The 21,164-nt window shown below is 40.6% G+C and overlaps 1 protein-coding gene across 6 annotated transcripts in view; it reads right to left on the reverse strand.

The window, feature by feature from the left end:
- Nucleotides 1–21,164, reverse strand: part of Adgrg2 (adhesion G protein-coupled receptor G2) — a 115,341-nt gene that overhangs the window by 43,638 nt on the left and 50,539 nt on the right. For all 6 annotated transcript variants that reach the window (XM_036175213.1, XM_036175217.1, XM_036175215.1 and 3 more), the window contains exons 3-4: nt 19,649–19,767; nt 372–407 (exon numbers count right to left, since the gene is read on the reverse strand). In XM_036175213.1, the coding sequence (XP_036031106.1) occupies nt 372–407; nt 19,649–19,766 (154 nt within the window). In that variant the 5' untranslated portion in view covers nt 19,767. The remainder of the gene's footprint in view (nt 1–371; nt 408–19,648; nt 19,768–21,164) is intronic.

The raw sequence follows: 21,164 nt of genomic DNA on the forward strand, positions 1-21,164 counted from the left end.
TGAAGGTACTGAAGGAGTGTATTTAATAGAACAGCTCATCCTGCAATTGCAACAAAGCTTGGCATGTTTAAGTTCTTGATACTGTTCAGACTTGCAAGCCAGAATACTGAACATAGCTGAAGCAGTTAAGCAGCTACACAATGCAGTCCATAGTCCCTAGAGAGTTATTCCCCAGCTTTGCTAGGCAATATGGAAGGGTCACTATGCCTGTCTGCTCTTGGTCTTCTTGGTGTATGTTTAATGACAACTAATTTAACCAAGCTTCTTAAAGGAAAACAGCCTTGCTGTATCTGACCATATGTCATACTGCATGGAGGACTTTCAGAGTAATGCTTTCCTGAGATTCCCCAAAGTCATACAAGAACTCTTACCAGATGGTGATAGCAAACTGGAATTGCCAGCGTTTTCTGTCAAGGAAAAAAAGGTGATTTAGCATTAGTTTGGTTTGTTCACATAGTTGTAGGCGAGTAACATTTTTAATGGCAATGAATTTAAATTGAGCTGCAAATGACTACCAAAAGAGGGCAGCATGTTATTTTACTATTGTTTTCCACACCCTGTTTCAGTTCTCTACAAAGATAGCTTTTTCGTGAAGTACTCCTCCCAGTTTTTAACTCTTGTTTGTGTGTGTGTGCGTGCGTGCGTGTGTGTGTGTGTGTGTGTGTGTGTGTGTGTGTATGTTAAATGCACACATGTGCATGTAGGTGCCCATGCATGTTTATGCAGAAGCCAGAGGAGAATATTGGGTGTCCTCTTCTGTCTCACTCCACTTTACCATTTATCTATCTATCTATCTATCTATCTATCTATCTATCTATCTATCTATTTAGAGATAGGGTCCTTCACTGTTTCTGAAGCTCATTGTTGGACTAGGCTGATTAGCCAGTAAGCTCCTGGCATCTGTTTATTTCCACTCCCCAACGCTGGTCTTACAGGCACATGCAACCATGCTGGATTTTTATGTGGGTTCTAAGGATTTGAACTGAGGTTCTCTTGCATTCACAGCAAGCACTCTTGAACACTAAGCCATCTCCATATGTCCTCAATTTTTAAACTATTTATAGTACTCTATATATGGTGCTGTATAATATATAAATGTATAAAGTACACTTCAAACTAAGGAGATGGCTAAGACTTTAAGCTGTTGTTCAATGGTCATTGAATATGTAGAAAAAGTGCACATCTGCACAAATTAAATTTTATTAACTATGCTTGTTTTTGAACACAAACTTTTTAGTCTATTATACCATCTCTTTCTTCTGAGTTGGACTAAATCAGCCACCTTTGGGTGACTAAACTACAAGAACTGCTGAGTTCTTGTTTGGGGAAAATGCTCAGATCCCTTAAAAGAAAACAGTTATATTTTTGTTTTTCTGTGCAGGAAAATAATACAGGCTTGGGACTAGTGAAATGGCTCAGTGGTTAACAGCACTTGCTATTCTTCTACAGGACCTAAATTCAATTCTCAGCACCACATAAAAATCCAGCATTGTCATGTGTTGTGGAGGCCCACAAAGGTTTCCTAGTGAGATCTGAGCTTACTTTACCCAGCAGGGCTGCATTAGAGGATTGCTTGACCATGTGTGTGGTTACCAGGTGATTGGAAGGGGTTTGCACTTGGTTGTGTTAGGGGGAGATCTTTTGCTCCACCCCTTGGCATTCCTATAAATAGCTCTTTAGAAGAGATGGGAGGGGCCGGTGGATAAGGATCAAGGCCCTCCCGGGGCTATCCTATGTTTCTGTTTCTCTCCCCTCTATCTTTCTATCTAATATCTCTTATCTCTCTCGCCTCAAGAGTAAGCTGTCATAAAATCTGGGAGCCAGTTGCCCAGATCGGTCTCATAATATGTGCCTGTAACCCCAGAGTTGGAGGGGCAGAGACAGATAGATCCTAGGAGCTCACTGGCCAACCAGCCTAGCCCAAACAGTGAGCTTCAGCCTAGCCCAGACAGTGAACCTATGGAGGCACGAAAAGGGAGTCAGGTACCCTAAAACTAGAGTTGCAGATTAATTATGAGCAAGCATGTGAGTTCTAGGAATTGAACCTAGGTTCCTCTAGAAAAGTAGCCAGTGCTTTTAACTGCTGAGCCATTGATCTAGACCTAAAGCTAGACATATAAATTTGTTATCCTTTCCTTTTTCTTTTGGTATAGTTTCCCCTTTGGACATTGGTTTACTTCTTCTGTCTCAGAACTCTCAGTATGATATTCTACATCATCCTACATGGTCCAATATAACCATCTCCCCACATCTTACATGCCTTATGGTTTCCTGGGTACTAGCCTGGGTTTCTCTTAGGGTTTGCCTCCATTCACTTCTCACTGACAATAAAGATGGGGTTGTCCCTTCCAATGAGTCATATATTTGAACTCCATGCCACTCTTAGGAGACAAAATATTTCCATTGTTAAAAAGATTCATAAACAAAGAAAGAAAAAATTAAGGGTTTTTTTCAGATTTTTCTTTGGAAACCTATAAAGCGAATTTTAAACTATTACTAATTTATTGAAGTCTTGATTTAAACCCATAAACAAAATTATTGGACTCCGTCTATAAAATTTACTTAATATGAATCTCTGATGAATTTTTTTCTGATGAGTTTTTAAAAATAAAGTCCATATATTCCAATTGTGGTGAGAATAAATTTATAATGGAAGCCAAACAGAGCCTGAAGACCAGAAAACTCAAGAAAATGGATCTATGGATGGAGACTCCTTCTCTATATCACCTCCTAAGTACTTACTTGTTTTCAATATTATTGTCACCACTTCCCAAACTCTAGTGTCACATGTTCTAGCGTGGTGTCAGTACTGCCAAATGATTGTCCCATGTCATTGCCTCTCAAACTCAATGTAGCCAAGAACTCAGCCTTCATCACCCCACAGAATTTTAATAGTGTATCTAATCTTGAACTGAGTATTCCTGCTAACAATGGCCAAGTAATTCAGGTTGAAAATTTAAGTGTATTGGTTTCTTCTTGCATTGCTGCTCTAACAAATTACCATGAAGTTAGTGGCTTACATTACAAACTTGTTATCAGAACTCACCAGGTGAAAGTCAAGTGGATGGCAAACTGCAGTCCTATTTGGAAGCTCTGGAGGTGAGTCCACTTCCTGCTTATTTGGCTTATTTGGGATATTGGCAAACTTTTTTTTTTTTTTGTAGTTGTAGGTCTGAGGTCCTCATTTTCTTACTGGCTATATATTGAGGGCCATTCTAAGTCTGAGTCATGTTTCTTGGCTCTTGGCTCATCTGTCTGTCTTCAAAGCCAGCAATGACAGGATAGAATAGGGAAGTTCTTATATGCTGTCATCCCGTTACTTTAACTCGTATCATTTGACTGGGTCTATCCAGGCAGTCTATGATAATCGCCGCATCTCATGGTCTTTAATGCGGATGACATCTGTAATGCCCTTTCCACAATGTGAACTTTAGCCTTGTCTTTAAAACTGGAAGTTTTAGATGGACACCTTTATGGCGATCCTCTGGCTCTCTAAAGTATTCTTTGGCTGCAGAAGCTGATGGAGATGGCTGGCTCCTCTTTATATCTTAAAATATTTATTGGCTATATCATTTACTTGGCATTTGGACATATTCTTGAACGTTTCTACTGTGTCTTAGGCTGGATAAGTTAGCAACAATGGAAGTTTATTTGATTCAGCTCATAGCTCAGGGATTAAGAGCATTTGTTGCTCTTGCAGAAGACCTGGGTTCCATTTCTAACACCTATATGATGGTTCACAACAAACTCCTATCATCCATGGGCAGCAAATACATGGTGCATATACATACACACAAGCAAAACACTCACACATAAAATAAAATGGATAAATCTTTTTTAAAAGTTTATTTGATTCATATTTCTGGGGTCTGGGAAGTACAAAATTTGAGAGGCTACATCTGGTGGGGGTCCTCCTGCTGCATCATATGATGGAAAAAAGGCAAGTGGGCTCACAAGAGAAAAAGAGTGATAACTGCTGTGTGAATGACAATGATACATTCAAGAGGATGGGAACCTCATGACTTAACCACCTTTCAAATGCCCCACCTCTCAATAACATCACAAAGGCAAGCAAATGTCCACATGAGTTCTGGGGGGGGGGTCATTCTAATCATAGCATACTGTATATCTTGTTTTCTCAATTAGATGCTAAGCAGCTTGATGCTTTACCTCTTATCCTCCAGAAGTCCAGGCCAGTGTCATGGATCTTGTAACTATTCAAAAATATCTTTGTTTTGACTGATAAAATTATTGAGAAATCTCTATCACAGTAGAGTACTTGCCTACCATGTGCAAGGTCCCGGGTTTGATTCTCAGCACCAAAATATTTAACATGCATACACACATAACTGAAAAAAGAACTCTCTATCAGCCAGGAATCAAGTTACGAACTTATCACAGGTAGATAAAGAGAAAATTAACTCAGAGAAACAGTGCAAAGGCAGAGGGCTGGAACAATTTTCTAGGACTGGAGGAAGAGACATGAAGCAGAAGCTGAGACCATGGAGGGATGGGGGGCGCCCAGTGAGCAGGGAATCATGGAGAAGGCAAATTTACTACCAGAGATGATATGGGTAAGTCAATCAGAGAAGGAAACACACACACACACACACACACACACACACTCTTTTCCTCTTGCACTCTAGCTACTTTTTCACTACCATATAATGCCTAAACCTAGCTGGGAGCCAGTTGACAAGGGGTTATTTTCTGTGTTGCAAAGCATCAGAAGGGAAGGATGGACAATGGACCTCAGAATGAGTCAAAGTGATCTAGGCAGAGTCCATAAAGACTTGAGAATACTTCTTGGATGACTATTATTGAGAATGTGATGTGTGGAATAGTAGTTATGTCTGACAATCACAGCAGAGAGATCATGTAATAGAACTTGCAGATGTGTGTTGAATTGTCCATCCAAATTCATGCCAAAAACAATGTTAAAAGTCCACACTTATGAACCCCATTGCCTAGAGTGATAACTTTAACAACATACCCACAATTGATTCTTCCTCTTTGCTTAATGTCCTCTCTCTGCTCCCTGACATCACTTTCCAAATAAACTACCTGCACCCAAGTCTTGAAAGGCCATATCTGAAGTGTTCGTGTTCATCTCTGTTGTTGACAGTGGGCTAGACATTAAGTTTTCTAATATGAGATGGCTGTCTTAAAATTGTGGCAATGCCAATGAGTCTTCCAACAACACACCATCCCTTAAACTGGATGGGAATAAGACTTTCTCTTCCAGAAGTGACTCTATAAAAGATACAGCTAGGCCCCCTTGCAAGAATACTTTTTACTCAACTGAAACTCCTCCAGATAGGATTACTATTCCATAGGGAGATGATTAAAAACAAGCCACCACGCCTAGGCACTATTATATGGGAACCCTAAACAAAACAATATTTTTGTTATTCTATTGACTTTTCAGAACCTGGAAAAACAAACACTCTTCCAGAGACCACCTTTTCAGATTTTACTATACAAGCAAAAAGATTAATAAGGGCATTTCGAATTTGGCACATCCAAAGCTTGTTTACTTGATCTGCGACTGTTTCACATCATACTGCTCAATAAGTACTCTTACATAACATATTTATTAGAAGATTAATAATGACATCACCAAAGAAAAATTCAGCTTTTAGCTGATGGAACTTCCTGAGGAGAAAACAGCCATTCTAGGTAGGCTTTCACCATAATGGGAAGAAGGTGAAATGTGTTATTGATCCTGTAGGGCCCAACTCCTGCTCTTCTTCCAGCTTCACACATAACTAGCTCACCCTCTTAGTCCTTTATCTTCCAGAATTGAGCAGACATAAGGCATCAGCCATTCTGTAGCTCAGGCATGCTTATAATTATCATCAGCCTCATATGATTACTATAAGGGAGCTATGAGGCCTTTTCCATGGATCCTTCAGATATGCAGTGCCTCAGCCAGATGCATGTTTAATTTTGTGGTGAGCACTCGCATTTCCATGGGACATCCACATTACCTAGGTAAAAGGCAACACAAACTAACATGAGTTTTTTTCGGTTCCCATGGGCTACAATTCATACCCTGTGGCTCCCAGTTCTTCTTGTTTTCCTTTCCTAACTTCCTACCCTATTAATGTTAAGTTCCAGGGCCTGCTCTGGAGGAAAGCAGTTTCATGAAGTTTCAACCATTCTCACAGTTTGATTCAGTCAAATCCCCGTAGTAAATCCCTTGGGGAAGGGGAAGTGTAGGTGTGTGTGTAGGTGTGTGTGTGTGTGTGTGTGTGTGTGTGTGTGTGTGTGTGTGTAGGGGTGTGTGTGTGTGTGTATGTGTAAGACAGAGAGAGAGAGAAAGAGAGAGAGAGATGCTAACTTAGTTGTTGTATGTTATTTAACCCAGCTTATATAGTTTGAAACACAAAACTTCTATAACAACTATATTATATAGTCTATAGTTGTGCTGTTCAACATGGCAGCCACTAATTTCATGTAACAATTAAAATTTAAATTAATTAGACAGGTAGTTCTTCTGTTGTGGCCATGTCCCATGTTCTGTCTGTAGTATACAAAATACTCTTGTATTTTTTCCTAAAAGCAATTTAAACTGGTTAAATACAAGAAAAGCTCCAGTGCCCTAGTCAAGGTTGAAGTGCTTGGCAGTCACATGTGGCTGGTGGCCACAGCATTGAGCAGACAACAGATATAGAACACTTCATCATCACAAAAAGGTTTCTATTAGACAGTGCTGGTCTGTGGCACTAATGGCTTATATCCACTCACTCACAATGAATCAAGTGCATTACAGGCATCAGCTTTATATGTATTAAGGCACAAAGCTCTGTGACATAGGTGCTACCACTTTACAGAAAAGTAAACTGAAACACAAGGCTTAAGGACTTTGCTAAACTCAGAGGTTAAGACTTGGCCCCCAAATGTCCAGGGCCTAGAATTCTTAACCTTATGCTCACACTGTGACCTGGCTTAATAGAAAAGTAGTAGTTGATTCTGCTGAATCTTCCTGTACTCAAAAGAGCTCAAGTTCAGATATTGGATATCTCAGTAAAAGTCATAACAGAATCCTATGTAGACAAATTTCTAAACAGTCTCATTAAATAAGAAACACAGAGCCAAATACAGGGGTGCAAACCATAAAGATCAGAGCAATAGCAACTAACCTTAGCTCACCACGTTGCTGTAGTTTCCCAAGAGAGAGCTTCTTCCTGTCTAACCTGTGCCTTTATTGCCTTCCTGTTCTGCATTCTCATTGGCTCTAAGCCCAGCCACATCACTGCCTGTCTATACAGACCTCCAGGTCTCTATGGTTGGTACTGGGATTAAAGGCCTGTGTCACCACACTTGGCTGTGTCCTTGAACATGTGATCAGATTAAGAGCATGTGCTACTACCAGCACCTGACTTCTGTTTATGGCTGACTCTGATCTCCAGGCAAACTTTATTTATTAACATACAAATAAAACATCACATTTCAGCACAAATAAAATATCACCACACTCCTGCAGTTTCCTTAGGGCATATGAATTTGGGTTTTTATATGATCTCTAGGAGGAAAGGATGTCTATCTCACCTTATTCTATCTTCAATGGTAGAATGAGATATACCAATAATCTTGATTAGAAGGGCAGAGTTAGGTGTATTAGTTAAGTTATTGGACATTGTGATAAACTCGCAAATCTCAGGAGCTTAAAGAAATAGAAGTTTGTTTTCCATTTATAAAATCCAATAAGCAACCTGAAGTAGAGAGCTGAGGGTGGGGGGTTAAGGGGAGAGTTATTGTCAGGGAGGCAGATTGACAGAGGACCTGCTTTCTTCATTGTGAAGAGCCCAAATTTGCTGGGGACAGCACCACCTAGGGGGACAACCAGGAAAAGAGAGCCAGATATTGTTTGTTTGTTTGTTTGTTTGTTTGTTTGTTTGTTTTTGAGACATGGTTTCTCTGTGTTGCCCTGGCTGTCTGGAACTCAGAGATCCACCTGCCTCTGCCTCCCAAGTGCTGGGATTAAGGGCCTGTGCCACCACTGCCCAGCAAGAGTGATAATCTTAAAGGAAGTTAAGCCACCTGGTCAGACAATGCTCCCCACAAGAACCATATAGACTCACAAAATTCCCATACCAGGCACGAGAAACCTTCCAAATGGTCAGTCAGGTGATTCCTAAAACAATATAGATTATAGATGTAGCCCTTGGTTGATTCTCAGGGATTGAGGATGGTCCCCTATTGTTGAAAGTACTACACAGTTAGGACTCAGGACTAGGAATTATTTGAGGTGGATCTAACCTGAAAGCCTCCTTCCTGTGGTCTAGTATCTATGGTACCAGAAAATACTATGTAAGCTGTCAAAGGAGGTAAGCAATTAACAATCCTACCCAGCTGCAATGCCTATGAACCAGGACAATGACCAGCATTTCAGGATAAGTGGCACTCACGTGTTGATGGTAACCAACAGCTATCTAATTGGACTTAAGGCCCATTCATTCAACAGGAGGGGAATCATGTCTGGTACTGGAAACCTAGCTAGCTTCTCAGGGCTAGTGAGGCCACAGGCCTAAGAAAAGAATCTACTACTGCCACTTTGCTAGACCAGCCTAACTCCTTACTACATTCTAAATCTTATCCTTATACCTACTATTGCTGTGAAGAGACACTATGACCACAGCAACTCTTATAAATGAAAACATTTAATTGTGGTGGTGGCTTACAGTTTCAGAGGTTTTGTCCATTATCATCATGGCGGGGAGCATGGTGGTATGCAGGCAGACGTAGTGCTGGAGCAGGAGCTGAGAGTTCTTACATCTTGACTCACAGGCAACAGGAAGTGGTCTGTCTCACTGGGCATGGCTTGAGCATATATATGTATGAGACCTCAAAGCCCACCTCCACAGTGACACACTTCCTCTAACAAGGCCATACCTACTCCAACAAGGCCATACCTCCTAATAGTGCCATTCCCTTTGGGGGCCATTTTCTTTCAAACCATCACACTATGTAAACAACTAAACACGATGGCTACAACATTGTTCAAAAGCATCTTAGTTAATCTTGGTGGTTTTTCATTTTTTTATGGCATTGTGACCTTGATCACATGAGATCCCTTATCATGGGCTTGGAACGTCTGATCTGGAACTCCTCAATTTCAACAATCCATAACTCTGACTTGATAATTCTCTCTCCATGATTAAAGTGCCCATGACCATTTATTTTCAATGTATGAATGAGCATACCTGCTAAGAAAGCCTTCAGTGTGACTAAGAGACTGGGTGCTCCAGGGAAAATGACTTGATCATGCCTCTGTCTTGATTAAAATCCTAACATTTCTGTTTATATTTCCTTGCTTGCAAAATGGGGTTGCTCACTTTGAATGAAATTATAAACTACATTTACAAATCATTTTATCATAACAGTACAAACCAAACATTGTAATTACTGTTCATTCATTCTGTATTTTTCTGTGTTCCTGGATGAAGTTTACCTTTATACAATAAAGTGGGCATTTTTCCCTTTGTGAAAATAATGTGGTATCCATAATTTATAGAGGATAATCAAAACATAACAATATTTATCCTATGATTCACATGTTATAGGAATTCTAGTCTAACTATGAAACATCTTTATTTATTATCTAATGTTTGACTAATGAGAATATCCACAAGAACACTACTTAGTCCAAGTTGACGAAATAGTAGGTAATTTGTCCTACTTTTTAAAAAAATCCCAAATGTTGAAGGCCTACTCTGTGTCAGGTGCTGAAGTTACAGTTAGAAACAAAGCAATCACTCTGATCTCCAACAGTTTCTACTTTGAAATTTTCTCAGTAAATCAAACTCATTGTCTCCTGCTTGTACTCCTCCAACACAGAATTTGTTAGATGGTACTGTGAATCCAGTTTTGATTAATGACAAAACATATTTCAAGTTAACAACAAGCAAAAGTGTCCATGTAGTTGGAAGGCAATACAGCAGTGTGGCCAATTCTTATCCATCCAATTAGTGATACCATCATAAGACACTTAAATTTACTTCTTGAAGTAAGAGTGCTGTCCATCTTGTATTTTCATTTTTCTCCTTAAATTAAAAATAACTTGATACTGTACTGAATATTATAGCCCTATGAAAGAACTTTAAATTTTTAAAAGAAAAACAGAAGAAAGGGTATGGACCAAACAAGACATCGTGTAAAAGACTAAATATGATGGCCATAGCATCATTGGGAAAGCATCTGTACCATATATTGGTGGGTTGTTTTCATGGGCCCGTGATCTTGCTCACATGAGAGCTCTTGCTAACTGAACTAAAGGTGTACCACTTCTCAAGGTATATTTTACTAACATGCTCCCCTGGAACATCAGCATAATTCCCAAGAGCTGAAATCAGTGGAACTATGGTTTTCATTCCTTTAGGGCTTTCTTAATCTTTACCCAGTGTTTGCAGGGTGAGTGGGTGGGTGGGGGTGTTACAAATCCATCCCAGAATGAATCATGGCAAAGTCATAAAAACCATGTTCATGTGCCTCAGGGAGTAAACAGTGGGGAAGCAGTTAAGAACAAAGTTCTAGGGTCCTACCATCTCCACTTGCTAGCTGTGTGAACTTGGAAGTGACTGAAACTTTCCAGGCTCCAAATAAGCACTTCTGGCAGTCTGACACACACAGGGTTTTTGGGAGCTTCTTTCCTGATCTTGATAATGTTTCTTTCTGGGCCCCCATCTTCCCATTTATAAAGTGAGGACTAACGGAAGTTTCTCTACCTTAATGAGATAACATGCGCCAAAATATTTTGTAAATCATGAAGACTTATAGAAATGTAGTCATATTGTTGCTGCTACTGTTGTCAACATGGGTTCTTTTTTGCTATGGCTATTGAATTATACAAAGAGACACTAGGACTTCCATAAAGGGCTGGGCACTTACCAGTCAGCAAGAGCCACTCTAGAATTTTTACCAGTTTTGAAGCCAAGAGATTTGTTGGTCTCATTGTAACTTTAAAAGCCTTTAACATTTGCTCATGTTAAAAACATCTTTATTTTTAAAAATTATATGACTGTTGCAGAATAGAATATGTGTTTAACTATGTAAAGATGTGTTACATTTGTTTATGTTTCATTTGTTTAACTATGTAAAGAAGTGTTGCATTTGTTTTACCTTGCCTACCTAAGGCATCTGATTGGTCTAATACAAAGCTGAATGGCCAATAGCTAGGCAATAGAAGGATAGGCAGGGCTGGCAGGTAGACAGAATAAGTAGGAGGAGGAAATCTAGGCTTAAGAGAGAATGAGGGAGAAAGAGAGGGAGACACCAGGGGCCAGCCAGGCAGCCAGGCAGCTGCCAGCCAGCCAGACAACGGAGGAATCAGGAAAGTCAGACATACAGAATGAAAGAATGGTAAAAAGCCCCGACGCAAAATGTAGATGAAGAGAAACAGGTTAAAATAAGTTATAAGAGCTAGTGAGACAAGCATAAGGGTGAGCATTCATAACTAATAATTAGTATCCATGTCATGATTTGGGGGTTGGCAGTCCAAGAAATCCTCCTACATATGGTTTGGGGGCTGTGGACACAGAGCAGTGGAAGAGCACGTACTTAGCATGAACAAAGCCCTGGATTCAATCTCCATCACAGTGTAAAGAAAAAGACTTTGAAATAGTTTCACTTTCATAACCAGAACTTTGAATAGGAGTCATCCTTTAGATGGGATCACAGAGATGAGTGGCTCCAGGTCCTGCTAGAATCACTTAGGTCACGTTAAAGAAGCCCGGTAGCCAAGCTCCATACTCAGACCAATGACATAAGGATCTCTCGGAGTAGATACAGATGGCAGGCTTTCTTTTAAAAAGTCCCCAGGTGATTCCATGGAATAGCCAAGTTTGAGAGCCTGGCTTAGATAACAAGCAACCCAGATATCACACAGAATTCTCAGAATGGCAATATGTCCAAGACAGAACCCAAGGTTCTCCAAAATCCAGGACAATGAATTAAGAATCTGAGCACCTTAAAGCTGGCTGGCTGAACTCACAGATGTCAGACTGTTAAAGAATTTCAATGGGCCCCCAGGTAAGATCATGCACCCTATGAGGAGGGAAAACACATCTTTCAACAGGAATCCTTGGCAAGGTACAGCCTCCTCACGGAAGTCTGTATGTTTGAAGGGGTAGCATGCGTTCTACTGGAACTCACTGGATTCAGACAATAACACTGATGATATATGAGCTGTGGGGAAAGGTCCATGCCTTAGAATATCTCTAAGCTTTAGTCTATGGTTACAAATCAATTCCAATCAGCTAACTACAATCAAGAGATAGAAGATGTTATCCTTACTCTGAAGTACCTGGAAGGATATGCTAATGGCCTTCTCCAATTCTTAGCATGGTATAAACATACCTTAAGTGTCTACTATGTATGACTTTCAGCATGCCTTAAAGTTTATAGACGTAACTTCCATTAATGTCTAGAATTCCTTCACCTTGTTTTGATGCTTTTATTACACAGAAAGAAGAGGGAAGGAATCCTAAAATCTGATGACCAAAAGCAGCTTTACTGGGTCCAGCCATGTAGCTCAGCAGCAAAGCACTGACATAACATGCACATGGCTCTGTGCTCAACCCTCAACACCACACACACAAAAGTATCTTTGTCTCCCTTGTGCTAAATGGTCCCCAGTGATTTTAATGTCAATTGGAGTAGTGCAAGATCTTTGTTTTCCTCTTGTTTCTTCTCCTGCTCAAGATGGCACCCAGGATAGGAATGGGGCACAAGGGAAAGGGAGTGTGAACCTGTGAATTCATCTCCTGCTCAACCTGGAGTTCTCAACAGCCTCTACAGAGATCTCTCATCCTGGAGGGTTCCTTCATGTGATGGCTGAGGTGGACTGTCGTCTTGATGAGATTTACAATTGCCTTGAAAGCAAACTATGAGCAGGTCTGTGCAAAAGTTTCTGAATCAGGTAGGAAGAGCCACCTTAAATGCAGGCCACACCATTTCAAAGATCAGGGTCTTGGAGTAAATAAAAAGGAAAAAGGAAGCCAAACAGTAGCAATCATAACTGTTTCTTAACTGTGAGTACTATTTGACCAGCTGCCTCAAGTTCCCATTGCCACAACTTCCCTGTCATAGTGGACTGTACCCTGGAACTGTGAGTCAAAACAAACTTGTCCTGGTTCCCCTGTCCCCCTTCTCTGTATTTTGTCACAGCAACAAGAAAAATAACTAACATGCTCAGTATCTAATAGGCACCCATTGCTGAAGGCTGCACCTAGTGGCCCCTGGTCTTTTCTCTTTGAATCCTATCCAACCTTGGATAAGTTACTTTCAGCTACCAACACCAAGTGTCCTTCATCAGGCGTCTGGCTGGGTTCTTCATACCGTAGTCTTTGCTACCTTGTCTCTTCCCATGGTTCTCAACACAGCCACCCATTAGGAACACAAGAGCCATTTAGAATCCCTGCCCACCACACAGGAGCTGAGAGTGACATGGGGAGGCGGCCCCTGGGCTTGTCTTTGCCTAAATACAGTTCCTCCAGTCCTCAGCTCTATACTTGTAACCTTTACAGGAGTTCAAGTAAAAAGTGGGATACAGTGTCCTCTGCTATCAGCACTCCCTATAATCTATTCAGAATCTCTATAATTCCTTGTCACCATTTTACCTTCTAGGGAGAGTCACAGCCCAACAGATGTGACTTCATGCCTGGGTGTAGGGCTAGGATTTGGGGGAGTTGTGAGATTAGCTGAGCTTCTGATCCATTTGATGTCATGGTGAAATTCATAATTTCAGTTTTACAGGCACAAGGTGGAGATAGAGGAAGGAGGGTGGCACTGGGTTTGGTAGTAGAGGATCACTGCCAAAGAAGACAGGTGTCATCATCTCAGCCCACTTACTGCTTCACTAACATCTTCCCTGAAAGGAAGAATGGATACTGGAGAATAAAACATGAGAGGGTAAGAGGAAGAGGATTGGAGAAGGGGAATTGTAAAGCAACTTATCATCACAAATGTCTGCAGCACAGGGAGATCTCTAAAGCTGGGATTATATCTTATGAGCTCACCAAGCTCTTTAAAATGTGCAATTGTTTCCAAATGGCAAAGACAATTTGGCAGAGTTATAACCATCTTTCACTATTATGTCATTCACCCTCTGGAAAATAGAATAGTTGTACCTAAACGGAGACTTCCTTAAAAGACAAGAAAGAAATAAGGCATTAGCCCAGGAAGAAAGAACTGGGGAAGGCCAGGCAGTGGTGGCGCATGCCTTTAATCCCAGCACTCGGGAGGCAGAGTCAGGCGGATCTCTGTGAGTTCGAGGCCAGCCTGGGCTACCAAGTGAGTTCCAGGAAAGAAAGAAAGAAAGAAAGAAAGAAAGAAAGAAAGAAAGAAAGAAAGAAAGAAAGAAAGAAAGAAAGAAAGAACGAACTAGGGAATAGAGATGAGTAGTGACCCAGCAGCACTGATTTGGGCTTCCAATAGACTGAAAATGACTCTCACAGATATCACCTGGCAAGACAACTGGATGTGTTCAAGTCTGAGGATTCTTTCAGTTGGCTGGTGGCCTCCCAAGAGTGTCAGCCTCATATCTCCCTGCTGACAAGAGCTACTGAGTCATCTCCCAGGCTTCCAGAGTGAAGCTACTGTGTTTGCATTCTAGAGCTGGAGAGCCATTCATCTCTAGGAGCTTGCCCCAGCGTATCCTCTCTTTCTCTCCAGGTCTCAGTGAGAGGTTAAACTCTAGTCTCAGACACCTACTGCCCAGATCTTCATGACCCTGTGACTCTGACTAAATGACTTAATTTTCTTGGATACACAGTTTTCCCATCTGTAAACCGGAGTGAAAAAGATACCTCCTGTGAAGAGTGAGTTTGGGAGAAAGATACATGAGAGATAACCTTTACCATCACTAGGAAAGCCCAGCACAGAGCAGGTTCTAAGTATGCATTAGTCTACCCATTATGTGGGAGGCCTGCTCCCACTTTTTCCCCAGGGTACTTTTGAGGAGGGAGGAGTGAGAAATATTTAGATAGAAAGAAAGGAGAGAAACAGATAGAAACACAGGATGACCTCAGGAGTGCCTGGATCAATATTCACCGGCCCCTCCTGTAGCTTCTAAAGGGGCTTTTATAGGACTGCCAAGGGGTGGAGCAAAAGACCTCCCCCTTGCACAGCCAAGTGCAGACCTTTCCAATCACCTGGTAACCATGCATGTGGTCAAGCAATCATCTAATGCAGCCTTGCTGGGTAAAGCAAGTTCAGATCTCACTAGGAAACCTTTGTGGGCCTCCACACCATTATTCCTCCAGTCTCCTTTCCTACTTGGCTCTGAGGATGCATCAAAAGACCTGGAGTGCACAGGAACTTCATGATCAACACAATCCTAGGTGGCACCCATCAGAAGGAGGGATAAAGAGAGAAGGGTACATTGGAGAAAGAGATCTGTGAGATCTCTCTTCAGCTTTATAGATGAAGGAGTATTTGGCTGAATGTTGAAGGGTAATGTGTTTCCAAACAGAGGTGGGGAGGTGACCCCAATAAGTAAGAGAGAGCATTTGAGTGAAACAGAGAGGCGCAAAGCCAATAATGAGGACATTAAGGAGCAGGTGAATACTATGAGCATGAGGTGCAATTCAAATGAGGAACTCTAAGAGACAATGAAGAACATTCTTCAGCACTATCCTGCCAAGGGACATGGAAAATAAAACTTTCTTATTGTTTGGGGGCAGCAAGAACTCCCTTATATAGCTCTGGCTGGCCTTGAACTTGCCATCCTCCTGTTTCAGTTCTTCAGTGGGATATGCAGCACTCTGAGGTAACTGAATGATCTGAACCAACCTATGTTCAGTGAGTTTCATTATTAGGGAGTCTGTCATTGTTTATTTTTACTGTATAGATGCACAGCCAAGCAACAGAGTCTCACACAACAGAGGGGTTAAGATGGCTAAAGGAAAGCCATCCACAGAGTGCACAACTGTAATCTCAGCACTTGGGAGGTGGACACCAGAAAATCAGAAGTTTAAAGTCAGCCTCAGCAATATAGTAAGTGTGAGCCAGTGCAGGAAGAAATGTAGTACAGAGATTATACATATAAACTTTGTGGCTATAGGGCCTGAGTTTAAATCATAATGTTGCAATCTCTCTCTCCCTTTCTCTCTCTCTTTCCTCTTTCTCCATCTCTGTCCCCCTTTCTCCCCCCACTGCCCCCATCTCTCTCTGAGTAGAATTTAAAGCAACCTTTATTAAATACTGGCCAGGAGGATGGACACTAACCATACCTAGGATTGGCAAAGAATCTTGCAATCTCTTTTAACTGTTCCTCCAAGAGCAAGCTGCACAAAGCAAGCTTCTTTGTGCCTCAGTTTCCTCATCTGTAAAACATACTAGTAACAGTGTCGATTGCAAAGCCTTCTTAGATGAGTTTTAAGAGACTTGTTTTTTTAAGGACTTAGAGCAATGACTACAACATGAACAAATATTTACGGAAAGTTCTGAGAAACATCACAGAACCCATATTTAACTCTTCCAAAATCTCAAAACATGGAGCTGGAGTGGTGAAAAGTGCTTGCTACATAATCCTCAGAACTGGGTTTCAGACCCTGGCATCCATATAACAACAAGTCGGGTGACCCACTTATGCCTCTAACTCTAGTGCTGAGGAGTCCAATGCTTTTTCTTCTAGCCTCCACACATACACACATGCATACACACTCATATAGACACACATAAAGGAACAAAATCTTCAAGTAAAACAAAATAAAAACTATCTAAAACACTTAATTCAGAAAATCATTTGCCTTTCATGGGCTGTTTTAGTAACACGTGATGGGCGAAGTGGCAAATCAAGATCATAACATGTGTGGGGTCAAGTTTCAAATCTCACAAGCTTTTTGCCCTAAGCACGGGGCCAGGAGTACTGTTTTCGCTAGTGTTTTTAGCCATGTTCTACCTTGGAGTATATACCAGTGTTATCTTGAGGACTATTTACAACACAGAATGGTGGGCTCTAGAGTTTCTGACTCAGCAGGTTTAGGATGGGCCTAGTTTGCCTGTGAGGGAGAGAAGGAGTGAGTGAGTATGTGGGTGTGCAGGGGCAGCTAGTCTATTCTGAAGTCTAAAATTAGCTGTCTTTGTGACTGAGAATACTGTTACTTTCCTGTGTCAGTTAAGAAAAATATTCTGGTATTATTTCTGTTCATCAGAATTATATAGCTTAAGCAGAAATCATCTGCCTGACCATCTATAGCTATGTGTGTACTCAAGGAGGTAAAACACACTACAAACGGGCTGTGGAAGGACCCCACAGCTGTTCTTTTTAGGAAGAGAGTGGGGGGGGGGCAAGGAGGAGGAAGAGGAGGAGGAGAAGACAAAACCAAACATGATTTAAGCCTTAATGCTCTCGGCCCTTCCACTCCCCTCCTCACATACCTCTCTTTGCCATCTTTTCCCATAAGCCTCCAAAGACTACCCCATTCTGAAAAACATTCTGCTTCATTTGACTATGTTCTTTTTTCAATTTCTATATGAAAATGCCTTCAAGTGGATACTGTTCAAAACAAACACCAAAATAAATCCCCATACATTTGGTCACATGACAAAGATGCTGAGACCATTCAAAGGAAAAGAACAGTCCTTTCAACAAATGATAACAGGCACAAAAATAGCCCTCAGTGAGTCAAAGTTGGCTCAAACCTAAGAGCTGAGACTATATAATTCTTAGAAGAACATATAATAGTGAATCTTCCTGACATTGGATTTGGCAAGGGGAGTTTCTTGGATTTAATACTAAATTATAGACAATAAAGGTAAAATATATTAATTAGATCTCATCAAAGTTAAAAAACCTATATTCATGAAAGGATACTATGGAGAGTGAAAATAGAAGCTATTTGCCAATCATATACCTGATAAAGGATTAATATCCATAGTATCTAAATAATTCCTAGTCAACAACTAAAAAGATAAAGAAAAAAAGACAACCCAATTTTTAAAGTGGAAAAATGATATGAGTAGACGTTTCTCTAAATAAGAGCTAAAATGGCTAATAAGTGCCCCTAAAGATGCTGAAATCACTAAGGAACTGCAAATCAAAACCATAGTAAGATGTTACTTCATACCTACCACCAAAACAAAAGAAAATAAATGTTGTCAAGGATGTGGAGAAACTGGAATCCCTGTGCTTTGCTTGTAGGAATGTGAAATGTATAGCCACTACAGAAAAGAGGCTGGCACTTCCTCAAAAATGCAAATGACTCAGCAACTAATCCTAGGTGTATCCCACGAAGAAATGAAAGCATGGAGTCAGATATTTGCATGCCTAGGATCATAACAGCACTACTCACAGTAGCTAAAAGACACAAACAACCACAATGTCCAGGAACAGATGAATGAATAAACAAAATGTGGCACATGTACTACAATTGAATATATTTAGCCTTTAAAATGAATGAAACTCTGATACATAACTACAGCATAGATTGTGGTGATATTTTAATTATGCTGAAATTTGATTTTATTTGTATGTTAATAAATAACATTTGCCTGGAGATCAGAGCCCACACCCTTAATCTGATCACATGGCAGGCAGAGTCCCTGTGTGGTTAAGGACACAGCCCAGCTTGGTGACCCTTGAGTCTTTAATCCCAGTACCAACCATGGAGACCAGGAGGCCTGTATAGACAGGCAGTAATGAGGAAGTCATGTGGCTGGGCTTAGAGCCAATGAGAAGGCAGAACAGGAAAGCAATAAAACACAAGACACACAGAAAAAAGGTCTCTCTCTTTCTTTCTCTCTCTCAGGACGACAGCAAGTGGTAAGTTAAATGGAGTTGTGGCTGTTGCTCTGACCTCTTGGGCTTTTAACTTTGTATTTGGCTCTGTGTTTCTTATTTAATAAGACCATTTAGAAATTTGTCTACAGTAGATGGTCAATAAAAATATGTTAAATGAACTAAACCAGGCAAAATGGGATAAATATTGTGTTTCCACTTATGTGAAGTACCTGCAAGAAGCAAATTCATACAAACTGAAAGAAGTTATAGGGAGGATAAGCACATAGTTATTCACTGGGATGATGAAAATATTCTGGAAATGAATAGTGGTGATAGTTGCACCAAAAATATGATTGTACTTAATGCCAACAAACAGTATATTTTAAAATGCTAACTATTGGAGCTGGCAAATAAAGGCAAGTCTGATGACCTGTGTTCAATCTCTGGAACTCACACGGCGGAAGGAAAGAACCAACTCTCATAACACAGTAAGTTGTCTTCTGAACACACACACACACACACACACACACACACACACACACACATACACACACTAAATAAATGTAAAGGATGATAACTATTATATATATATACATATTTTACTATACTAAACATTATGAACAATGACACAAATCATGCATACAAAAAAGATAGACAAGAAAAACATGAAGGAAAGATCAGCAAAATGGCTCAGTGGGTAAAGGCACTTGCCTTACAAGCAAAATGACCTGAGTTTGATCCCTGGAACCTACATAGAAGTGAAAGGAGAGGACGAACTCCACAAAGTTGTTCTCTGACTTCCCAACATGTGCTATGGCATATACTGCCACCCATCATAAGATAATAATAATAATAATAATAATAATAATAATAATAATAATAGTGAAGGGAGGGAGGGAGGGAGGCAAATTGACACCTTACCTTTTAGGGATGTAACCACAATGACATGAAAACAAAGGATGACAAGGAATATCTTGTATAGCAGTAAAACTTCTTCAGGCCTGCCAACATGGCCACACTTCCCACCAGAGAAAAGCATCCTGGAACAAAATAAGAGGGACAACAGATCATCAGAGCTGCCATAATCCTAACACAGTAATGACCCAAGGCCATCCCTCAAGTAAGACCACCTCCATGCTGCCTTCTTAGTAGTACTATAGTTATAATTGTAGTGTGCTTGCAGAGAACTAGCAATTCCAGGTGATCAATGGCTATCAAAATGAAAATTCCAGGTTTACCAAGATACCATACTTAAAATGATGAACATGGTAGAATTGTGGAAAATACATGCAAAATACAAAAAGAACAAATTAACAACTAAACTATTTCATACATAATTATGACCACTATAAAACAATGCCAACAATCAGGCATCACAGACACCTCTAAATAATCTATCTTATTTGTTTCTTACACTATCAAAGGAAAGCTACACTGCATTTACTTCTTACTGGGACTTATTTTATTGTCATTGTTTGCATTTCTAGTGGTTAACATAGCAACACTTTTTTTTTGTTGTTTTGGTTTTTCAAGGCAGGGTTTCTCTGTGAAGCTTTGGAGCCTTTCCTGGAACCAGGCTAGCCTCGAACTCACAGAGATCTGCCTGCCTCTGCTTCCCAAAATGATAGGAAGCCAGGCGGTGGTGTCACACACCTTTTTTTGTTATTTTGTCTTTTGTCTTTTGTCTTTTTTTTTGGAGCTGAGGATTGAACCCAGGGCCTTGCGCTTGCTAGGCAAGTGCTCTACCACTGAGCTAAATCCCCTACCCACATAGCAACACTTTTAAATGCAAAGTTTAGATCAGATTTTAATTTCAAAGTGTCATTCATTTATTTATTCATTCAACCATTCGTTATCAAGGGCCAATACATACTAAATAAGACATCAGGGCTGAATTGGAGGTAACTAGAAGTGATCTATGTAGTAGAGACAGGGCTCAGACTTGAGAGCTCAGCACATGAAGAGAACTGAAAGTGCTAAGACTATGTTATGCTACTAAAGCTGACAAGGGAAGCTGAGAGAGGAAGAAGCCAGCAACACATTCACAGGCTCAGGCACAAGGAGGCATGGAGACCCAGTGAGCACACTCCTTCTATCCAGCCAGAGGGGTAGTTACTGTGAGCAGGCTGTGTGCTCCCAGCTATCAGTACTCCTGTTCAAGGTGCCTATGAATCTAGCCACCATGATAACTACAAACTGGAGATAATGTGTTCACACATCATGGCAAGGGCTAGAAAAAAATGAGTTCAAAGTTTCCAGTTCTGCTATATAATGTGAGGGTTATTGGGCAGGGCACTTCCAATGGACAAATGTGTCATTTAGCAAACTGGGATAATGACATCAACCTGATAGAACATCTCTGAGGAGTAATCAAGAGATCGCTGATCAGTGGCTGATACTGTGAGTACTCTACAAATGTTAGCTACACTCTTCATTC

This window comes from Onychomys torridus, chromosome X (assembly GCF_903995425.1).
Source record: "Onychomys torridus chromosome X, mOncTor1.1, whole genome shotgun sequence".
In the NCBI taxonomy this organism is placed as follows: domain Eukaryota; kingdom Metazoa; phylum Chordata; class Mammalia; order Rodentia; family Cricetidae; genus Onychomys; species Onychomys torridus.